The 21274-nt window shown below is 44.7% G+C and overlaps 1 protein-coding gene across 2 annotated transcripts in view; it reads right to left on the reverse strand.

Annotated features, from left to right (window-relative positions):
- The window catches only part of LOC126542484 (uncharacterized), a 70352-nt gene that overhangs the window by 36563 nt on the left and 12515 nt on the right, over window positions 1-21274 (reverse strand). The window contains exons 2-3 of one of the 2 annotated variants that reach the window (XM_050189570.3): window positions 9666-9698; window positions 8087-8195 (exon numbers count right to left, since the gene is read on the reverse strand). In XM_050189570.3, coding sequence (XP_050045527.1) covers window positions 8087-8195; window positions 9666-9698 — 142 coding nt within the window. The remainder of the gene's footprint in view (window positions 1-8086; window positions 8196-9665; window positions 9699-21274) is intronic. The other variant, XM_055077283.2, reaches the window with a different exon arrangement.

Raw genomic sequence — 21274 nt, forward strand, 5'->3', positions numbered from 1 at the left:
TCGCTCGCTCGTTCGTTCGTTCGTTCGCTCGTTCGCTCGTTCGTTCGTTCGTTCGTTCGTTCGTTCGTTCGTTCGTTCGTTCGTTCGTTCGTTCGTTCGTTCGTTCGTTCGTTTTTACCTGTCTGTTACCTGTCTCTTTTCCCCCCTCCTTAAGCCAGCGTGAAGTATTGGGGGAGCAATATGGTCTTGCAAATCAGGTCAGTTTTTCCGTCGTCCTGCCATTGAACTTCATGTTCATGCCGCCACACATGAACTGGCCAGCACATTTTCGACAATGTCTACATATTATGCCATTTTTTCTATTCGTTATTTCCCGTCGCTTCTATTCCCCATGAGCTGTTTCTAAAGAGGGACATCATAATGTATTTCGATACTTCCATATTTCCAACTTCTTCCTAACCTCTTTAATTTTCTCTGTCTTGTCCTTTTAGCACGTACAGATTGCAAATGATAGTGTCATCTTCATGCGCTCTTCCGCACTAAAACTTCTCATACATTCTTAATCTAGTTGCAGATAGATTCACTAAGCTGAACGTATTTGCAGAATTTTATGGCTTAGCGGCTATGACAGTGCGCTGCTAAGCACGAGGTCATTGGTTCGCTTTTCTGCCGCATATCGATTTCTATCGAATGCAAAAAAAAAGAAAAAACGCTCGTGCACCGTTCGTTGGATGCACGCTAAAGAGCCTCAGGTGGTCAAAATTAATCCGGAGTCCCCCAATACGGAGTTCTTCATAGTCAGACCGTGGTTCCGGCGCGCAAAACTCCAGGATTTAACAAAGGTAATCTTGTAGCAATAGTTATCATGTGGTAATCGCTCTCGGCTAGCTTCTCAGCTTTATATTCGCGTCGCGTTCGTGTCAGTATGTCAGGCCCCTCTCCTCCATAAGATAAAAACGCCAAAGGGTGAGCGCATCAAAGAAAATTAAACCTGTTCTCACTCGCATGGTGTCGTTGAATGGCAGCACTTTAGTTTGAAGTTCTCGATCATAGCGGCGGAAACATAAATCTGAAACGTCTTTATTTTTTTCAGCATTTTATACCGCGCGCTCACGCCGTCGTTTACTCTCTTGCAAAGCAGCCATATCTCAAATGCGATTTCCAAACGTTGAATGGCAGCTGAATATGGCCCCTTTTTTGCATTCAGCATTTCGAAATACTAAGTTTACGAGTTCCCTGTGGTTTCAGCGATTATGCACTCCCGCTTAAGGGTAATGAACAGGAAGAGCAAATGAAGGAGCCATTTTTGTGTCGCCCGGGTATAGGCGCCGTTCTGCCGCAAGTGCACTGGCTTTAGGAAGCACGCTGGGTTGATTCAACACTTGCGTATACGCGACTCAGGGCACACCACACAGACTGTGACCTTTCAGCTGAACTCGACACCGTGTTGCGACAATTACACTGTCTCCCCTCCCCCCCCCCCCCCCCCCCTTGTTTTTTTCTTCGCGGCGTCGCCAAAGACTGCTGTCTTGGAGGAGTTAGCTGACTACGCCTTAAAGTACGCCATGCGTAGCAATGAAATGGCTGGCAATACCATTCCTTCTGTGCCGCCTATACCGGTTGCTGACCTAAGTAATAACTTTGACTGTAGTTCGAGCGTTGGGTAATTTAGGAGAGTCATCGAGTAAATCTGCGTGCCCCGGTTTTTTTTTTTTTTTTGCTCTTCCTTTCGATCAGCCATATCTGTCCGTTTATGACATTAACTGCCAAATGCTGTTAAAGCCTCCCTTTAATTAAGCAAGAGTTAATTAAGGCACTCAAACCCACGAGCTTCGGTGAGAGTCGAACCCTAGAGATTATGTGGAAGTCGAACCCACGACCTTTGGTGTTAATTATGGCATAGTTAATTAAGGCACAGTAATTAAGGTAGCGTCAATTAAGGCGCTCGAACACGCGACCTTTGGTGGGAGAAAACAATGAGAAGCAACAACGCATTCGAATGAGAATGTCAAGTAATTTAATTAGTGTCGCTTGAACGCGCAGTCTTTTGCCTTCCCCCTGTTTGGCGTACGATATAAAAGTGACTGTCAATTTTTGGCAGTCTTTGTGAATATGCGCCCGTGAAGCAGGAATAATCGGAATGATAACTTGATTGCATTTTTCCAGTTCCCTTTACCCCTAACATAGTCTCGCGTGCCATGAAGTTTCATAATAAGATTTTTCCACTCATCCATTTTGTTTGAAACGAGATGCTATCGCGAAAATGCACGCGCTCGCATTTTTGTAAACAGGGGTGCCTTTTTCTTCTTTCTTTCTTTTCATTGTCTCAGCGCGCTAAGTAGACATCGTTCTCGTCTCGAAATCTTCCTTCGTCGTCTTCATGGATGCGAAACGTAACCCGCATATTCGCAGTGTAATTTTCAGCCAAAATTAAACGAAAATTACTAGCAGGGCTATCGAAAACAAGAAGTGCCCTCCTTTGTCTCGTAATTTACTTAATCAATCAATAACTAATAATATTACCAGAGCAATGTACAACCTTCTTTTTGCCATCAATGTGGCACTTCGTTATGTTTGGATACCCCAATGGATGAAAGTCTAATAATAAATATGATATGCATTAAAGAATTAAAGCATGTAAAACTGTAGCAAGAACCATACCAAGCCGTATGCAAAATGTAATGTAGGAGTTGTGTACGAAATCCCCCTGGCGTGTGGCAAGTCCTACATATATAGGGCAGACAGGACGGTGCTTGAATGATCGAGCAAAGGAAGATGAACAAAAGTTAACGAAAGATGAATTGGCACCCTCGCCTGCGCATTGCAATGCCTGTCACTATGCACCTCTTTTTAACGAAATAAAGATTCTGGGGAGAAGCCAGGACCAGACTGCACGCGAACTGATGGAGGCTTATCACATAAAAAATAAAGCCCACGACTGTGTTAATGACACTTCCATTAGGTTGTTTCAATCGGAAATAGATTTTTTTGATAATTGGTTGCCCTGCTAGGCGGAGGAGTGTTCTTGTTTGCTGCGTTCTGCGCATGTTCTATTTGTCTATATATGCCCACTGGCTGCCGTGAATAAACCAGTTGAAAGTTACCGCCCGTATTGTGTTTGTGTGTTTTCTTCCGCTGTCTCCGTCTTTATTTGCGGTCAATATGATATGCAGTCAACACCAACTAGGCCAAACTGAAGTTTTTCTAAGGCGCAATAAGGTGTTCAAGGGAATACAGCGTTTTTCAAAGCCAGCATTGGAGTAGCAACCAAACCAACAGATTAAAATACATCACATAATACACACAAATAATGCGACGTGAAAAGGGGTGCAAAGCCTCTCAGCAACGAAAATACTTCGCGGCACGTTATCTATCGAAACGAATGGCGAAACCCGTTCAAAGTCCGTTGTATCATGGTGAAAAGAAAAAGAAATTCCGTGCGATAACCAGGGACACATGACGGCAAAGAAAGGCTTGACAGTGAGTGTAAAGTGCAAAAACTTGATAGAAGAGAAAAAAAATGGGGAGAGGCATTAATGACCCACAATTCAAAGATATTCACGCCACTTAAAGTCTCAGCGGCAGGTACCAAAACAAATGTCTGGTGGTCGCAGGTACAATTCAAATGAGTCACGTCTAAAATAACCAGTTTCTCTTTTCTTATAGGTCAAATATTAGTACACGTAATAGAGAGAGAGAGAGAGAGAAGTACTCTTTTCTGTAGCCCTTTAGACATATTTAGAAAACGGTGTCATCAGTTTCTTTTACTGAAAAGGATTTTCTTCAGACTCAAGTTACGGCTTAGCGTGCGCGATGTCGCTACGTGCCTTTGGTCTGTGCGCATGCAGAGACGTTCTGGTGCGCAAAAATCGATTGAAGGTCACTAAACAGGCGACTGTGCTCGTGGCGCCATCTGTCTGGTTCAGCGTAATTTCGTATGACCTATCGCTTCTGCGTGATTCTAGCAAAGCTGCGCTTTCCAGCGTGCATCTATACATGCCGGAATCAGAAACCATGTTAGAGATTTCCAGTGAATTTTTTCAGCATCTATAGCAAGTGACCGTTAAATCTAAAGAAATCCCACTGCCATCGTCGCGTCACCATGGCGATGCGGGAGTAAAGTGAACGCTGGCTCATTAAAGTACCGCGAGAGGCGACTGATGAAATTGTAATTGAAAAACTAGTTCAAACCTTGTGAATAGAGAGAGCTAGGCATAGACCATGTAATAGTCTCATAAGAGCTGAAGGACAATGCGTAACCCTTTCCCAACGTCCGAGCTAACCTAACCCGTGAACTTCCAATTTCAGTTCTTTAAATTGTTTGAAAGAATAGTTGTATCGTGTAAAGCGTGAGTGAGTGATTTATTCTGATTGCGTTGGAAATGTTGGTAACCGCTGTGTCGCCGACTTCGCCTCAGTCAATAGCTAGCCCAATGAGCAAATGATGATCGCAAAATGAACTTCTTCATTAAAACTCACGCCCTGCTCATGCGGATAACGTTTTGATTTTTACGGTTCAGACAAAGATGGGGATAGTTTTTGATAAAATATCAGGATTGCCCGATCGAGGTTACTCGCAAGAAGACACCCTGGAATAACGATGTCAAAAGCAATTACTGCTCTCACCGTCTTGGAGACGAACTATTTATGGCGAGGTCATATATTGTACCATGTGGGAAACTTATCATCCGCTTTCCGCAACTATGCGCCAGAGATTCATTAGTTCGGCATCACATTGGATATAGTATAAAACGTGCTTACACAGTGTATCCTTACATCCGGCACGCCTGCGATAAAAATAAACTGCATGCAATACCCTGAAAAATCCATTAGCGTGAACGCGTGAGCGAAAAAGAAGCAACAAAGCAAAACAGACAGCAACGGAGCGTTTTGTTCCATGGATACTCAACACACTTTTTCCTCCATCTATTCACGATGAAGTTTACGCATAATTACCCATCGGGAAGACGTCCGCGCAAATATTTCGTTTTAGATTAACAGCTGTCACAAATTATTTCGCATTGCGCAAGACGCAAGGATAAACGTAAAGGACAATGAACCGCAAAATATTTTTTCAGTGGATTTGACAGAAACAGATTACAAAAAAACAAAGCGGCCTGCGATTAACAAACTTACGAGCGTGCTGTGTGCAGAGGAATGCGGAAAAATAATTCGGAAGCTAGCCTCGCCCTTGTCATCGGCGAGAACGGTACGGCGTCTAACGAAAGTTCCGGGGTGACGTAAGCGTTGCGCGAAGCAGCTCAGCGTCTGCCGAGGTGGTGGTATGGGTGAAAGTGGGCGGGGAACGGGGCTCCGTTCTCGAAATAGCGCGTTTGTCCATCTGTCGGCGCGTGTCTCCGAGGTCTCAGAAAGAAACACGAGAAGTTCACGGGAGAAGCACAAGAAGCAACTCGCCTACGCATATCGCGTGCTGTGGAGACGTCAGTGGTACAAAGAGCTCCGCAGACAATTTTCTCGTCGAGGCTAAGTTAGGAGCGCACGTCACGTATGATCACGCTTACACCACACAGGCACTTGCGTCACTTTCCATGTTCGCCCCTCTGTCTCTCCTTTCGCTTTCTTTTATAGGACTTCTGGACTACGCTTGTGTCCTTGTGTATGTGTGTATGGTGTGTGACTACGTGTCCTTGTGTATGGTGTCCCTCCTACACGTACTCAGTGGTTACTCTCTCCCTTTCATCCTCTTTCTATTCCCCTTTCCCCCACCCCCGGTGTAGGGTAGCAAACCGGATGCTGTTCTGGTTGACCTCCCTGCCTTTCCTACCCTTGTTTTCTCTCTCTCTCTCTCTCTAGACTACGATCTTACCCGGCCGTCACAATACAGGAGTGCGACACCAGGCTGGCTCTTCTTTTCGTTTTGTCAGGGACAAGCTTTAGTGTTTCTGTCACGCTAAGCTTGTATTGTGCTTTGTTCTTTTTTGTACACGGTTATGCTTTCTTTTGAAAAATTCAGCTGGCAAAAACAAAACGGTATTGTCATCTTTTTAATTGAAATGGAGATAAAAGAGATTTAATAGCCTTTGTGATTGAAGCGTTTACTCCTTTTCGTGTAGTAGTAGAAATGATATGAAATACGTCGTTCATCTCTTAATTGTCGTCCGCGGAGTTAACCGTAGGCCATGTCGAAAAGGAAAGGCGGCTGCGAGAACTCTGTTTTCCGGCGTTAAATTTAGTAAAGGGTAAGGCTAAACTCAGTTTTCGATAAACAACACCACGCACAGTTTATGTTATCACTTGAAGAAGGTGAATTACAAATGATTTAAGTTACAGGGGTTAACGTCCAGAAATTGCACATTGGGCGAGTTATGAGTAGCTGCGACTCTAGGCTGAAAAGTATAAGCGTGAAGAACGGGACGCAGTAGGCACCATTTGCGCAGAAAAATGTACCGGTCCCACGCGCTGTGCGAATCGGTTTCAGTGAAGCTTTCATCAAGTTTGGGGGGAAAAAAAATTCAGTATCGGGGTTTCACGTGCCAAAACCCCGATATGATTATGAGGCACGCCATAGTGACGGCCTCTGGATTAATTTTTGACCACCTGGGGTTCTTTAACATGCACCCAGTGCACGGTACACGAGTTTGTTAGCGAAGAATGCTATCCTTGTTCAACGACTATATTTGCAAGCATAGAGCGCCACGGCCACGTTGAACTCAATTTCACTCGGAAGTACCTCACTCAATTTTGTGAAGTTCGAACATATGTATCGCACGCATGACGACAAAGTATAATGACGAAAAGACGACAATGGCATGACGAGCAAGCCGCGGTGGCGGCGGTAGTAGTGGTGGGTTATAGCAACAGGTGGATTTAGCCTGGCGATCAAGGCCGATAATTGCTCCACCCGGATGTCCCCTACAATATCGCTGCGGTATTTCACCACATGTCCATCCGACCAGTCTCTCTTAAGAGTGAAATAAGAAGACGTTACGCTTCTCTGAGGGCTATAGCTGATCCTTCTGGGAACACAAGGTGTTGCAGGCACGCATGCGGTAGGTCCTTCTTTTGTAAGTTCTCCAGAAGAGCATCCCATTCATCTAGATATATCTAGACCACTGAAAGTGTTCAATTTCTCCTGTCTCGTCGCATGCCGTACAGTTTGGAGAATCGATACGCCCCGTCTTAAATACCCATGCTGGCGTACGAGAAGATCCTCTCCTTATCCTATAGAAACGTGATGCTTCCTCTCGATAAAATCTCTTGGTTACGCGGGTCACATGTGATAGAAACCATAGCGACTCTAAGTGATTTCGATGTCAGATTTTTTAACTTGATTACTCTTTGGCGCCGTGATTTTGGGATGATGACAGAGCGCTGCCTATGCAAGAGCATCAGCGTTTTTATTGCCAGCATTAACAATGCGGGAGGAAATCCACCGAAACCTTACTTAGGACGGCGTGACGATGTCGGCGGGGCGTCGTTACATGTCCAGGAACTTCGTACGCCACCCCTTCGGCAAACTGTTTGGCTCCATCACAATGCACCAGCGTAACTCAGTGGGCAACATTTTCACAAAATGATATTTCAGAAGATTGGTCGAGTTTCAACAAGTTTCAAACAGCAACCTCGGCAGGGTACCTTATTCTAATAACATACGCGTAACGGCACTCAGTTCTAACTTTGCTGATGCTTTAGAGCAGTGTCTTGGCCAGGAGAAAACAATGATATAACGCAGCTCCAAGTGCCGAATAAGTGTAATAAATGCGCATGTTATCAGAAGGAAATACTCTCTCGACGTTGCCGACAAAACTTATTGAAACTATTGAAATATTTGAAATATTATTTTTTTACAGTGCAGCCCGCTGAGTTACGCTGGTGTGTTGCGGCGAAATTCAACAAATGAAGTTGAGCAGAGTAACTAGTTGGACTTGTTGGTTGAACCTAGTGTAAGGCTACAGCGCGACAGTCGACGGAGACAACGGTGGCGTTTCTGTGTACTTTGTGTGCCTCCTTTGTCTCCGTCGGTTCCCGCGCTGCAGCCTTCCACTACGTTCAACAAATTATGTAAAAGGCAAAGTCCAAAATTGTTGGGTATGCATAAAATCAAACATGCATCGTCCAAGCCCCTGCCATCTGAAATGCCATAAACTGCGCTCTCTTAAAAAGCAGATCTCTCTCATTCACTTACTGGCAAGTTTGCTTGGAGTACGCGTGTCCATCCTTGTAGTCCGTCCTCCGGAGTCGCTCGTTGGTGGCATTCACCTTCTCCCGGATCGTCTCCATGTCACACTCGTCCGCTGCGAGACGGCACAACATTACGCTACGAGTTCGAGCAGCCGTTAGTGGTGCTTTTGAAACATGCAAGTTAAAGATGCGTTGTAGTCCAGTCGTGGAGTTAGGTTAAAGCAAGGAAGCATTCTCTAACTAGCATGAACGTTCCCTGAACGCACTTTTCCTATGTAGACATTGGCCTTTTTATCTACTCTCGGGGAACGGCTGGATGAACGTTACATACCCGATTATTTTGTTTTATCGCCATTCCGTACTTCTGTTTTACTACTAGCCATCTTTTATTTTTTTTTTTTTGGTCTTCGCAGTATTTCGAGCACCGTGAATTCCATCAAAGCATTGCGACACGTGTCATAAGCAGGAGCGGGCAGTGACCTCCCTATTCAATTCAGTCATAAGCCTCAAATGTCAGCAGAAAAGCAGATAACACAATCTGAAAGTCACTGCTGGTGATGAAGCATGCATCACCCCCCCCCCCCCCTGCCCCCCACCCCGCTTTGCTAGCTTTGCGACAGGAACGTTATTATCTGAGTAAAATTCGCTTGCCTTCTGAATTGCCACTTCGACTTATGCGGTTGACCGCTCCTGTCTGGTTGTGACAGCCGTGCGAATGTGTTGTGACAAGAGTCTAACGCATTGACGGGAGAGGCCTGAAGTTAATAAAGTCTGCAAGGCTTTGAAGATAAAAAAGAAGATACTTGAGCGGACTCCGCTGACAGGTCGTTGAAAGCAATTATTAAATAAGCAGCAGGAAGAAAACGCCCTTCAGCGCGGCAACCTAAACTACGACGACACGGAAGCAAAGAAATGAAAGAACGGCGCTCTCTCAACGTGTTGCAGGCGCTAACGAAAACAGTTCACTGACCAGGGAGCAGCGTAGTGTGCGTTGCCGCTAATCGACTCTCGCGCTAATCATAATCTTTCTTTTATTTTCTTTCTTGCGTTATTTCTCCGCGAAAATTATGTTACCAGCTTTATTGCAAGATACTTCACGGCTAATTTTTGCAATCCAGAAGTAAAGAGACAAGTTAATGGCCGCAAGTTTCTGCGCTGCGACTTATGTATTTTTTTTATTGCAAGTAAATAAAGCTCCCACCAAGAGCATGCAGACAATGAGGAAACGTAAGGTCAAAAAACAAGTTAGTTGTAGGTAAATTCTGTAGAAAGTAAAGCAAACCACACATCATGCATCTCGATTTTGTTATAAAGCTTCCTGCTGAAGGTCACTGCCGCGTTATAGATTAACCACACACAAACACACACGGATGCAATTCTGTTTAGAATAACAACCAACGCAGACAGCAGAATTTTGCTTAATACTCTTTGACATCTAGATTTCTCTGTTCTTTCGGGGAAACTGCTGCATTATTATTCTGAGGAATAAGTAGATAAAGAAACGAAAATCCGAGACAACGTTACTCCACTCCAAACACATGCCGGTGAGAGGCTTTCGTCGAGACATGCGTGCGTATACGTACCCACTCTGATAAAGTGAGGAAATGCCACGGCGTCTGAAATTCAAATGAGCAACGACCTGTCAGACCAACCACTCCACCACGCTTCGTCTGCGCTACCAAAACTAGTTCCGTGATGGTTTCAAGTGTGCGTGGCGTGTAACACGTACCACGTTGCGCTGTCGCGCAACATGCGCACGTCCTCCGCGCTAAAAACTTCGAACTCTCGGTTTTCTTCCAAGTCATATCAACTCTTAAACACTCAGGTACTTGCAGCAGCCGCGTATTCTAGGCCTGTAAAACAATGACGCCCTCTTTACGCGGTTTCGTTTATTGAGACCGGCTGTTTGCGAAGCATCAGCTAACCCCTATGGTCCTTAGTTTCTTTTTCTTTCTTCCGTTTCTACTCTTTCTTCTCTGTACACGGTGTACCCTCTTCTATCCAAAAAGCTAAAGCCACAGTAACATTCAACTAATGCTACTTCACACAGAGACCTATAATTTTCTCAGACCCGAAGACAGCTTTGGGACATAATCGCTTTTGAAGTAGCTTCTCATTTCCGTGTACCGACTGGTATGTACCAGTGAGAAAACCCCTTCTTTTCTTTTTTTCGTTTTTACTTCAATTGTTGAAAGCAGCATTTCCATGCGCCAGAAAAACGGAAGTCTATTCATGTTTCTTTCCGTAAAAGCTGCCTTTCTTTTTTTGCTTAACCACTGAGATAAACGCATAACATTCATCTTGTGCATGCTGACATGTTGAGGCTGCATCCTGAATTTTCATGCCAACTCAGGATATTCAAAAAAACACCTGTCTGTTGTCTGTACAACAGCCCAGATCAGATGAGTGCCAAATTTTACAAAGCCTGATGGCAAGAATGTGGTTAAGTCATTTCCATGAGGCAGTGAACGCATCCAATCTTCTTCCAGGATTGGTTATTTTGCGCAAGCACTTCTAAGCAAATTTTGTAGGCTTTGAGCAGCACTGGTACTCGAATGGGTACCCGGGATGGAAGAAAATGAGTCAAAACTTTGTCTTCTAATAAAAACATGCAAGTTACGCTTATAACTAGTTTATCTATACCCCGCTCGACCGCTGCACGCAAAGCGTGCGCAGTTGTTACCTCTGAAAACACTTCCCTTGGCATTGATGCCACCTCTGAAGAGCTTTATTATGCCGCCCTATCTTCCAGAAAAGACTAAGTTGGCTTAACAAGCACGTCAAAAGCACTGCGCTGAATACGGATACGGATTGTTTCGAATGTATAGCCGCGACAAGGACTACTAGGAAGACACATTAAAGCTCTCCCAAAGATATATTTCTTTCTGCTTTATTGGTTAGTCTCTGCTAGTCACGGAGGTAGCGAAGCTTTATCACTTCTCTAAACAAACACAGTTTAGTCGAGGCGATGGACGAAAACGCACATATTATCTATCAAAAAAAGATAAAAGATTTACAAGCACATGTGCTTATAACAATAAAGAGTTTTAATACACCGTAAAATGCTAGCGCTAGTGAGCAACGCAATACTGACGCTACTGTACGCTTGAAAGCGTGGCACAAACTCGTGTTTAAGATAACGGAACCGAGCGGAAGGCTAACGCTAGAGTGTACTAGATATATAGCTAACGCATACGCAGATTCGACGCCACCTAGACGTGAAAGTTAACAAGTTACAAGCAAAGCAAATGCACGTCAAATGTAAATGTAATCTAATGCTATATAGCCGTATCATCAGCATGACGACTACAGCGACACTTTGGTTTTCCGCGAAATATGATTTTTGTTTGTGGCGCCACATGCTGTACAAGCAAACATTCGTTATCTACAGCCTCTCATATTGCGCTGCATACTGGCATGTCCCTCGCGCTGCCAAATTTCGGGGACATCTGCTGCACGTACAGCCGCTCTAAGCCTATAAGGAGCCGGAAAATCTATGACCGAGCTCGGAAACAGCACTCAGCACTCACAAAAGACTCAAATCTAAAAAGCAAATACAAGCGCGTGATGGGAACAAATGGACCAAACAGCGCAAGGCGACGACTCGAAGAGATGCCAAGGGAAAGGCTCTCACCTCGAAGACGCCGCCATGTATTTCACGTTAAATGGCTTTTGCGAGCGTAATAAATTCCGGAAATAGCGGAGGCACCAAACACCCTAATCTCCCTTATCGTTCTGCGCATGCGTTCTCTGACGCCTCTATTTAATTGCGTGTAGCGCGGTGCCGCTTACGCTACATTAAAGCTCTCTAATGACCGTAAATTGCGACGGCACATTCCAAGGAACGGCACCTTGGTGCAAACAGCAGCTCTGCACACGGCGCAATGCACATGGTGCTCTAAGGGAACGTCGACGAAAACTAAGTTTTGAGCAAGCGCCGCCTTAGAACACTCCAACAACGATGCCACAGACAACACGAGAGCAAACTATGATGTCGGAAAACTTTGCTTCTCTCGCGAACTACTATAATATTTTTTAACTATTATATTTATTTTTTATAATGTTTCGGCAGCGGTGCGACGCAGTCACACTGCTGCCGAAACATTATAAAAAATTTCCTGCTCTTTGCTGCTTGACTACGACGGCTGGAGGCTTCATCGCAAGTTTGCTTTTGCGCAGCTGGTCAAGATTTCGCCAAGGGACCGGATCACAATCTACTAAACAAAAAACTGGCGTCACGGCGTGCTGTCAAGCTTTCCCTACTGCCTTCATACTGAGCATGCGGCTACATCAGTTCCACCTTGATCGGCTTTAAAAGGACCCTGCGACTACTGGGACCGTTTCGTTCGACAGCGGTGCGACACAGTTACGCGGGTTGATTTTCCTGCCCTTTTCAGGTAAGCTGAAGCTCTTGCGCCTGTTTTTCACCCGTTTCGTTTCGCACTGCTGCCGAACACAGCTGTTGTACCACTAGCCGAAATCGTTGCTGCTTTATGTTATGTTCTTAGTTGTTTGCCTTTCTGAACCATATTTTCACTTCCTTTTTGAGAAATGTTGTCATCAAGGTGAAAGCGCGAGGAAACAGATGACTCCGACAGTTCGCAACAAGAGCTGGTAAACTTCAGAAAGGAAGTTGTTGCTGAATTTAACACTCAGGAAAAGCGTCCAATACTGTAGCGATACCTGTGATAGAGTAGTCGAATGTCACAAAGAAGTCAAATATGTTATGGAAGACACTAAGTCACTTAGAACTAGTAACCAAGCCCTGCAGGAGGAAAACCGCAAGCTAACCCAGTGAATAGAAGAACTCTAACGCTAATCTCGAACAAACAGCATTGAAGTTAAGTACGTCCCAGCAGACTGTGAACTTCTTGATGAGACCATGAAGTTGGCCGAGTTTGTTGGTGAGCCTGTGACAGAAGGCGACATTGACATTTGTCATAAAGTGTCAACGGCAAAACAAAATGAAAAAACTCAGTGCCCTTCCCCTCTGTGAAGAAGGATGACCAGCATAGCTGCGTATGTGGGCCCCTTAATGGCGAACTGCACCTCCGCCGCGGATAGGCTTGACATTGCACTGCCTTCGGGATCGGTCCACGTATGAAAAGTGCTTAACGCCTGCTTCACCTCTGCCGCGGGTCGGCCCGGTATTTCCCTATCTACGGGATCGGCCACGTGTGGGGAGTTTTGTGTCTACACACGGACACGTTCCTGAGGGAACTAGCCCTTAACAGCTTCGCTGTAATAAAAAAAAAAGCATTCTTGTGAGGTTCGTGAGGCGAGAAAAGTGAAATTCACTCCTTGCGAAAGCAAACTCGGTTTACGACAGCCGTGCTGGGGCACAAAAAAAGCCAGTGCTCTGTACATAAACGAGCATCTAACCCGACAAAACAAGCCGATACTTGGCGCTGCGATAGCAAAAGAGAGGCAGCTCGGGTGGAATCACGTGCGGACCAAGGACGGGAAGGTATTCTCACGTCGGGAAGATAGCTCCCCTGTGCTCCGGCTTATCGGCCCCGATGACGTACAGCTCATGACTAGGAATGCTGACCAACCGTGATAAGCATTTTCGAGCGCTGTTTTGTAGTCCCATGGTTATGTCCTTTATTTTAGCTGTGCCACGATGGCTGTTGCACCGGCAAACCTAAAAACACTTCGAAACAAAACTCCCTGGCCTTCGTTCACCTGGATGCACGATTACTGGCAAATAAGCATGATGGTATGAATTCGCTCGTTGATTCTAGTGGTGCTCACTTTGACGCCATAATGGTGTCAGAAACTCGGTACACGCGACACACCGTACCAATTACGTGTACAGGTTATCAAACGTTTGTGCTCAACCGTCCGCAACTGCAGGGCGGCGGTGCGTTACTGTTGTTTAGTCGCACTCATGAAGTGCAAACTTTAGAGTAATTATGTCTCGAGTGATGATTATGAAACATTAACTGTGCAAAATGGCTCCAAGGTTATATATGTGGTTTACCGGCCTGCAAAGGTTCGTTGTCATTCCTTTCTTAATTTTTTTTGAAATAATGATAGAATTTGTGTCACACAGTAAGTATGTACTGTTTCTGAGCGGTGACTTGAACACAGATATGTTATCCGTTTCCAATATCAGTAGTGATTTTCTGTCAATCCTCACATCTAGCGGTTTTAATAATGCTTTATATATGAACCAACCTGCATCACTTATAAAACAGAGGGCCTTCCTGATGTCCTTATTACCAATGTAGACAATGACATTGTGTCAAGTGGAACAGTTGTTCGTGATATCAGTGGCCATCTTCCTATCTTTGCTTTTATTTCTGGTGGAAAGGAAGCAAAGCGTGAACGAAGCACTCTTATCTGCACACGGGATGTCACTGACGCTTCCCTGCAAAGCTTCCGAACGAATGTACAGAATCATGATTGGAGCCACGTTCTATTGTACACTGATGCAGGTAGCATGTATCAAGCGCTTATGTGAACTTCAAAGCATCTATAAAAAAAAGCATTTTCCAGATATCGTGCACAGAAGATGTAAAAAATCTCGCAAACCATGAATAAGCAGTTATCTTCTCAGGCAGATAAACTTAAAAAACCGAATGTACTGCACATTCGTGAAAACCAAAGATATCGACAAATTTAAAGCTTTCAATGTGTTTAGAAATGAGCTCAACGCCAAACTAAAAGCCGCGAAAGAAGGGTTCATCAAGACTATTTTAACGATGTGGTGAATAATTCGGCTCTCTTCTGAAAGCGACTGAGCAGCCTTATGAAAAATACCGATGTAACTAACGTTTATAACATCCTCGTGAACAATAGTGTTCTCCGCGCAGCAGACCTATCAAATGCTTTAAATTATCACTTCGTAGACGTTGGAGAACCTAGAAGTTGCACCACAGCAAATACTCTCATGATTCACAATACAGCAAGTTTTTCTGGCAGCATGCAGTTTTTTCCCACGACTGAGAATGAAGCTAAAAATGTGTTTCATAACGTAAAAAATTCCAAGTCACGTGATGCAAATGATATGCGAATTAGGCCAATCAAATGTGTTACGGACATAATTGCTTCGATTTTATCTGAAATCTATAACTCAAGAACAAAGTTGATTTGCGAAGAAAATGCGGATTGCGAGGGTGGTAGTAATCCGCAAGGGTGGAAACAAAAATTAGTTAAACAATTTTAGACCAATTTTTTATTTTACAGGTCGTGTCGAAGGGCCTAGAAAAATCATGCACAAGCAATTGTATAGCATTTTACACAAACACTCGCTTATCTCGACAGCACAATACGGTTTCCTGAAACGCAAGTCAACGGTATCGGCCTTATTAACGCAAAGCAGTTTATAACTATGGTGCCTTATGCAAAAGAGGTAGTGTTAGGAATATATATATATATATATATATATATATATATATATACACAAAAGCATTGGATTGCGTTCACCATATTACACTTCTAGCTAAGCTTGAGGCTCGAGCAACACGGAATACGTGGTCATGCAAACAAGTTTTTGTCCTATCTCCAGCATCGGTCTCAGTACGTTAGCCAAAACTGTTCAAGCTCGAAAATAAAACCGATGCCACATGGTGTGCCACAAAGGAGTATTTTCGGGCCACCTCTTTGTATAGTTTATATAAATCATCTTTTTTCCACAAGTGAAAATATCAAATGGATTGCATATGCAGACGACACCGCCCTTTCATTCGGCCGGGGCATGAGCCCGGACACTAATTTTGCAAACGTCGTGCATCAGGATATTTTAAACTGGTGCGATAGAAATTGCCTGAGAATGAATGCAAAGAAAACACAAGCGCGCAAATCATAAGGCCCTAGATCTTGAAAAGATGCTGTATCTAAACAATGAATAAATTACAATTTTAAGTGAGATCGAAACACTAGGAGTTATATTTTCAGAAAACTTATTTGGAACAAACATTTCGACTTTATTTGCAGTAAGCTAAACAGAATAACAGGTCTATCACACAGACACCGACATGTCTTTCCCAATATTGTGAAACGAACGGTATGTAATTCACTGTTTCTATCTACCTTAAATTATTGTCACCAAGTGTTGGCAACAACATCAAAGCAAAACATCAGCAAATGAAAATTATGTCAGGAACACGCGATTCGGGCAGTAGCAAATATTTCTCCCATAGTAGCCACTTCTAAATAGTTTCTTTTCGTATACAAAATAACGTCGGTTGAATTTATTTACTCATTTCGCTTGGTGTGAATGTACAAGTCGCCACTTCAATAGGGAAATGTTGACTACATGAACTTGCTTAACCTGAACCATCGAGAAATTCCATATAATACGAGACATACAGACTTGGACTGGAACGTTTTTGTCGTACAGATTATGGACAACACTTGGTTTCATACCGCATTGCTGCTCTGTTAAACACCCTGGCTACTAATGGACTGAACTTGGATACTACGTTCCATTTTCATTCATTTCTTATCACAAGAGATCCATGAATGACCCTTGCTTGCTCTTGTTATATATATATATATATATATATATATATATATATATACACACACAAACTCGCTGACTTTAATGTGTTTATTTCTTTTTTCTCCATTTCCTATCATTTTCTATAGTATTATTTGTGTAATTTTGTCGACATCTCTGTTTATTGGTGTTGCATTTTTTCTTTCTCTTTTTTTTGCTTCTAAATCGGGCACTGTACTGTGTAACTGAACGTATTACCCGTATATTTTTGCTAATGTATAAAAATTTTTTTTCTTCGCATGTTTTCTGTCTCTCGTACAGTGCCTATATTTACGTCAAACTACCTTGTACATATGCCAGTATGCTGAATTGTAGCAAAGGGGACCCGGCTAGGTCAAGCTAGGTCAAGCTGCCGTTAAGCAGCTTTGTCCCGCCTCCCCCTTTCCCTTTTTGAGATGAATAACGTTTTCATTTATTTATTTATTTATTTATTTATTTATTTATTTAGTTTCTCTCAACGCAATTCATTATGACCTCTCGCCAAGGAAAGTAATGAAAACGCAAGCACGCCTGTGCTGCGAGTTTGCGTTTGCCAACAAGTGGACGAGGGCGTTGACGCGGTCTAGCTATATACTTAGGTATTTCGTATTCACCAGGATGATTTAAAGAACAACTTTGGAGGCACGTATCAGTGCCCCACTTCAAAGCGAATGCTCATATCATCGTCGTAGTACATGTCGGAGTGTAAAACTGTGCAAAACCACGGTACAAGCAAGAATATGCACTAAACACAATAAAACTGCTATGGGTGTACGAAGGATGCTGCGTTTCTACCTTGGATTTTGCTCCTCATCTTTAAGAAGTATGGATTAGATTGTTAATGGTGAGAAAATAACTTTTTTTTCGACTTTGTAGCATGTAAACAGGATGATAGTTGGAATAAACAACACGTAGAGTGCATGATGTCAACTCTGATGGCTGTCTCGCTGTCAAAGTCGTTATGGCGTCAAAGGCGTCAAAGTCGATGGCTGTCTCGCTGGAGAGGAAGTCGTTAGGCAACGCGGGACATCGCCAGAGCATGTGAGCCATTGAGCAAAAGGTTTCAGTGCAGTCGGGACAACTAGGGTCCACATCCGAATACATCCTACTGAGGAGTCCCTGCGACGGGAAAGATTCCGTCTGCAGCATTCTAAGTGTAGCTGACTGACCTCTACTGAGCTTCGGGTGAGGCAGAGGATAAATTCTCCGACCAAGTTGGTAATGTTTAGTAATTTCATTAAATGTGAGGATTGGATCGTTCTGCTGAGTCCCTTCCTGCCCCTCCGGAGCCTCCAGACAGTCGCGGCGCGTGAGTTCTCGCGCACGGTCGTGGGCAAGCTCGTTGAGGTTTGGGAAGCCCTCCAGAACGTTCGTCCCCATGTGTGCGGGGAACCACGTGATATAATGAAAACCGGGGCAAGCCCTTTTCTCTAAAATAGAGGCCGCTTCTCGTGCGAGGTTACCCGACTCGAAAGCTCTGATTGCGTCTCTCGAGTCGGTGTAAATGTAGGAACGCTCTGGGTCACACAAGGCCAGCGCAACCGCAATTTGCGCTGCTATACTCGCGGTGGCCGCTCTGACCGAGGCCGAGGAGCGAAGCACCCCCCGCCCGTCTACAACCCACAACGCGAACACTCTCCTGTTCCCGTACTGCGCCGCATCGACAAAGACCGCGGAGTCTCTGTCATCTCTAACTTTCTTCAATATGGCTCGTGCACGGGCTTTACGTCTACCCTCGTTATGCTGCGGATGTACGTTCCGCGGGAAGGGCCTCACCAGGTAGGTCGCCCTCGTTTCACGTGTCAATGTTATAGGCCGGTCCTCCATTATCCTAGGAGCCATGCCAACCTCGTCGAGAATTCGCCTGCCAGCTTGGGTCGACGATAGCCTAACCACCTGGGCAGTGACCTGCGCCTCTATGATCTCGTCTATGCTATTGTGCATACCGAGTTGATCTAGCCTGTCGGAGCTCGTGGCAATAGGCAAGCCTAGCACTTTCTTGATGCTCTTGCGCATGAGTGTATTTAATTTGGTCTTTTGCGTTTTTGTCCACACTAGAGCTGACGCCACATAGCTAATATGGCTCATGAGGAACGCGTTGTACATCCGAAGGAGGTTGTCTTCACCTAACCCCTTCTTTTGGTTGGACACCCTAGCAATTAGCCGCAACATATTCTCCATTTTGGCTGTAGCGTGGGTAGTTGTTCTGGCATTACAGCCCCTCGCGTCTACGAGCAGGCCTAGGATCTTAACTGAGTCGACTCTAGGAATTTTCTGCCCATTATTCGCGTATAATACCACGGGTAGCTGGTTGAGGGGTGTCAGACCCCGAACCCCGTGCCTTGCGGCTCTGTAAAGCAACAGCTCCGATTTACTCGTAGACAGCTTGAGACCCGTGTCCGCGAGGTAAGCCTCCGTCTCGTCCAAGGCCGCTTGTAGAGCTTGCTCCATTTCAGCTAGGGAGCCCCCTGGGCACCAGATTGTGATGTCATCTGCGTAAAGTGCGCGACCTATGCCCTGGAGGCCGCCCAGCCTATCTGATAAACCCTTTATGACTATATTGAAGAGCAGTGGCGAGATGACTGATCCCTGAGGGGTACCCCGAGCTCCCAATCCGTACACGCTCGACCTAATCTGACCCGCCTGAATAGTAGCAGTTCTATTCATGAGAAAGGACCTGACAAAGGCCTGGAATTTGACTCCCAGGCCTATCCCGGCCGTGGCTTGCAGAATGTATCTATGAAACACTGTATCGAACGCCTTAGTGAGATGTTGACCTTCATTTGGACAACATAATATGGTTGGTTGCCGGCCCGGCCTATCGACGCAGGAGGTTATGCTAATGCTAAGGAAGCCATCGAGTGCAATAAATATTTTTAGTGTTAAGGAGAAAGGTTTTAGCCTTGGAACGAACCAGCACATTTATGTGCGTAAACTTTTTTGAGTATATAGACGTCAAAGTGCTGACCTGCAACTAGCGTTTATTGCGTGCTGTGCACGAAATATAAGTAAACTGGAAAGGCGGCCCAACACAAGGGGAAAGAAAATTTTGACGTGGTCATAAAATGTGCTCCGGTATATCAAATTCCGAAAACCTAACCGCGTACGTGTGCATACATCTAGAAATTCAGGATACGACTAACTTTGCCTTTAGCACTTCCGGGGCCGTCAACAACAGCGTTAATGAAGATTAAGTGTTCGCTCCTACAGTGTTTCATGGCTGCTATCAACACATAAGCCAGACACTTGTGCGCCGCTGTCCGGCGGTCCTGGTCCTAATAAATGTAGAATCACCATATTTTTCAGGGCTGTGTTTCAAATAGTTTCATTTTCATTTCATATATCCACATTGGCGTTCAGACATGCTGAAAACTTATGAAAATTTACAGCTGTCGCCTCTATTTTCTGAACATGTGTACACGTATGATGTCTTTAACGCTTTTCTCACCTGCAGTTTATTCATAACAACACTGTTGCTGCCACTGGTGGTCTATAAAGACAGGCTTGGCGAGTAAACAAGAGCATGCATGGCTTTCAAGTATAAATAACTACACGAACAAAATAAAAGTTATACTAACAAATCAAGGCGTCATCAGTGCACTCGTATTTAGCGTCGTCATTATCGGGGTACTCCGAGAATCATTTGGGCAAACTCGACCTATATGAGTGGTGCGCTGTACAAACGGTGACCGTCTATGTAGCATTATTTATTTGTAATTTTTATCACTTGGAATAACACGTAGCATATCCTAGGTTATTATACGGCATATACGGCAGATGATATTTCAACAACTGGCGAAGCACTTGAATATAACAGCAAAAACGCACATCGTTTTCTACTGGAATTCCGTATCCTTAGCCCATAGTCGACAGCCACTGGAAAGCGCAAAAGCACTCCCGCGTCGTTAAGAGCGTTCTGACCGCGTTGCGAAAGTTCAGCGCGCTACTGCACCACGGCCCCTACGCGATGTGCGTATACAGGCAGCTCACGGAAAGCTCTTTGCGCACGGGAAGCTCACGGCCCCCCGAGCGATGGACGAGCCGTCGGGACAAACAAGAGCTAGCGGGCACGCACAGCTCCCCACGGCTTCGAGTCCAAGAGCGGAGTCGGTCGGCGCTTAATAAAGGCAGGCCTTGAATGCGGTCTAGCGAAGGCCGCGACAGCCATATCGCGCACCGGGCCTTTTGGACTCGCTTACGACCTCTAAAACGCTTTCGGCAATTTCAGGCGGTCGCCCCTACTCGGTGCGTTGCGCGCCGTAAGTGCGTACATATTTTACGCCGGCGCGTATTCTGTTCCACTTTCTTTTTTTTTTCTTCTCTCTTTCTTTTCTTCTTTCTTTCTTTTCTTTTGCTTCCTGTTCTGCTTACTCTGGTCCGAACCACTTGAAAGAGTTCAACTGCAGAGTCGGCAAAGCCGCTCAGTAAAGAATCTATCACTTTCTTAAATTTGCTGCAAAGCCCACGAAGCGGTTCCAGGCTGCGATCATAAGCGCACGGTGCCAAGGGCGAGGAAAGTCACCGAGCCATTTCTCTCCAACTCCTTCTCCAAACGACTCGGTATATGTGTGTACACACACACACACACACACACACACACACACACACACACACACACACACACACACACACACACACACACACACACACACATATATATATATATATATATATATATATATATATATATATATATATATATATATA

Source organism: Dermacentor andersoni, chromosome 2, assembly GCF_023375885.2.
Source record: "Dermacentor andersoni chromosome 2, qqDerAnde1_hic_scaffold, whole genome shotgun sequence".
In the NCBI taxonomy this organism is placed as follows: Eukaryota; Metazoa; Arthropoda; class Arachnida; order Ixodida; family Ixodidae; genus Dermacentor; species Dermacentor andersoni.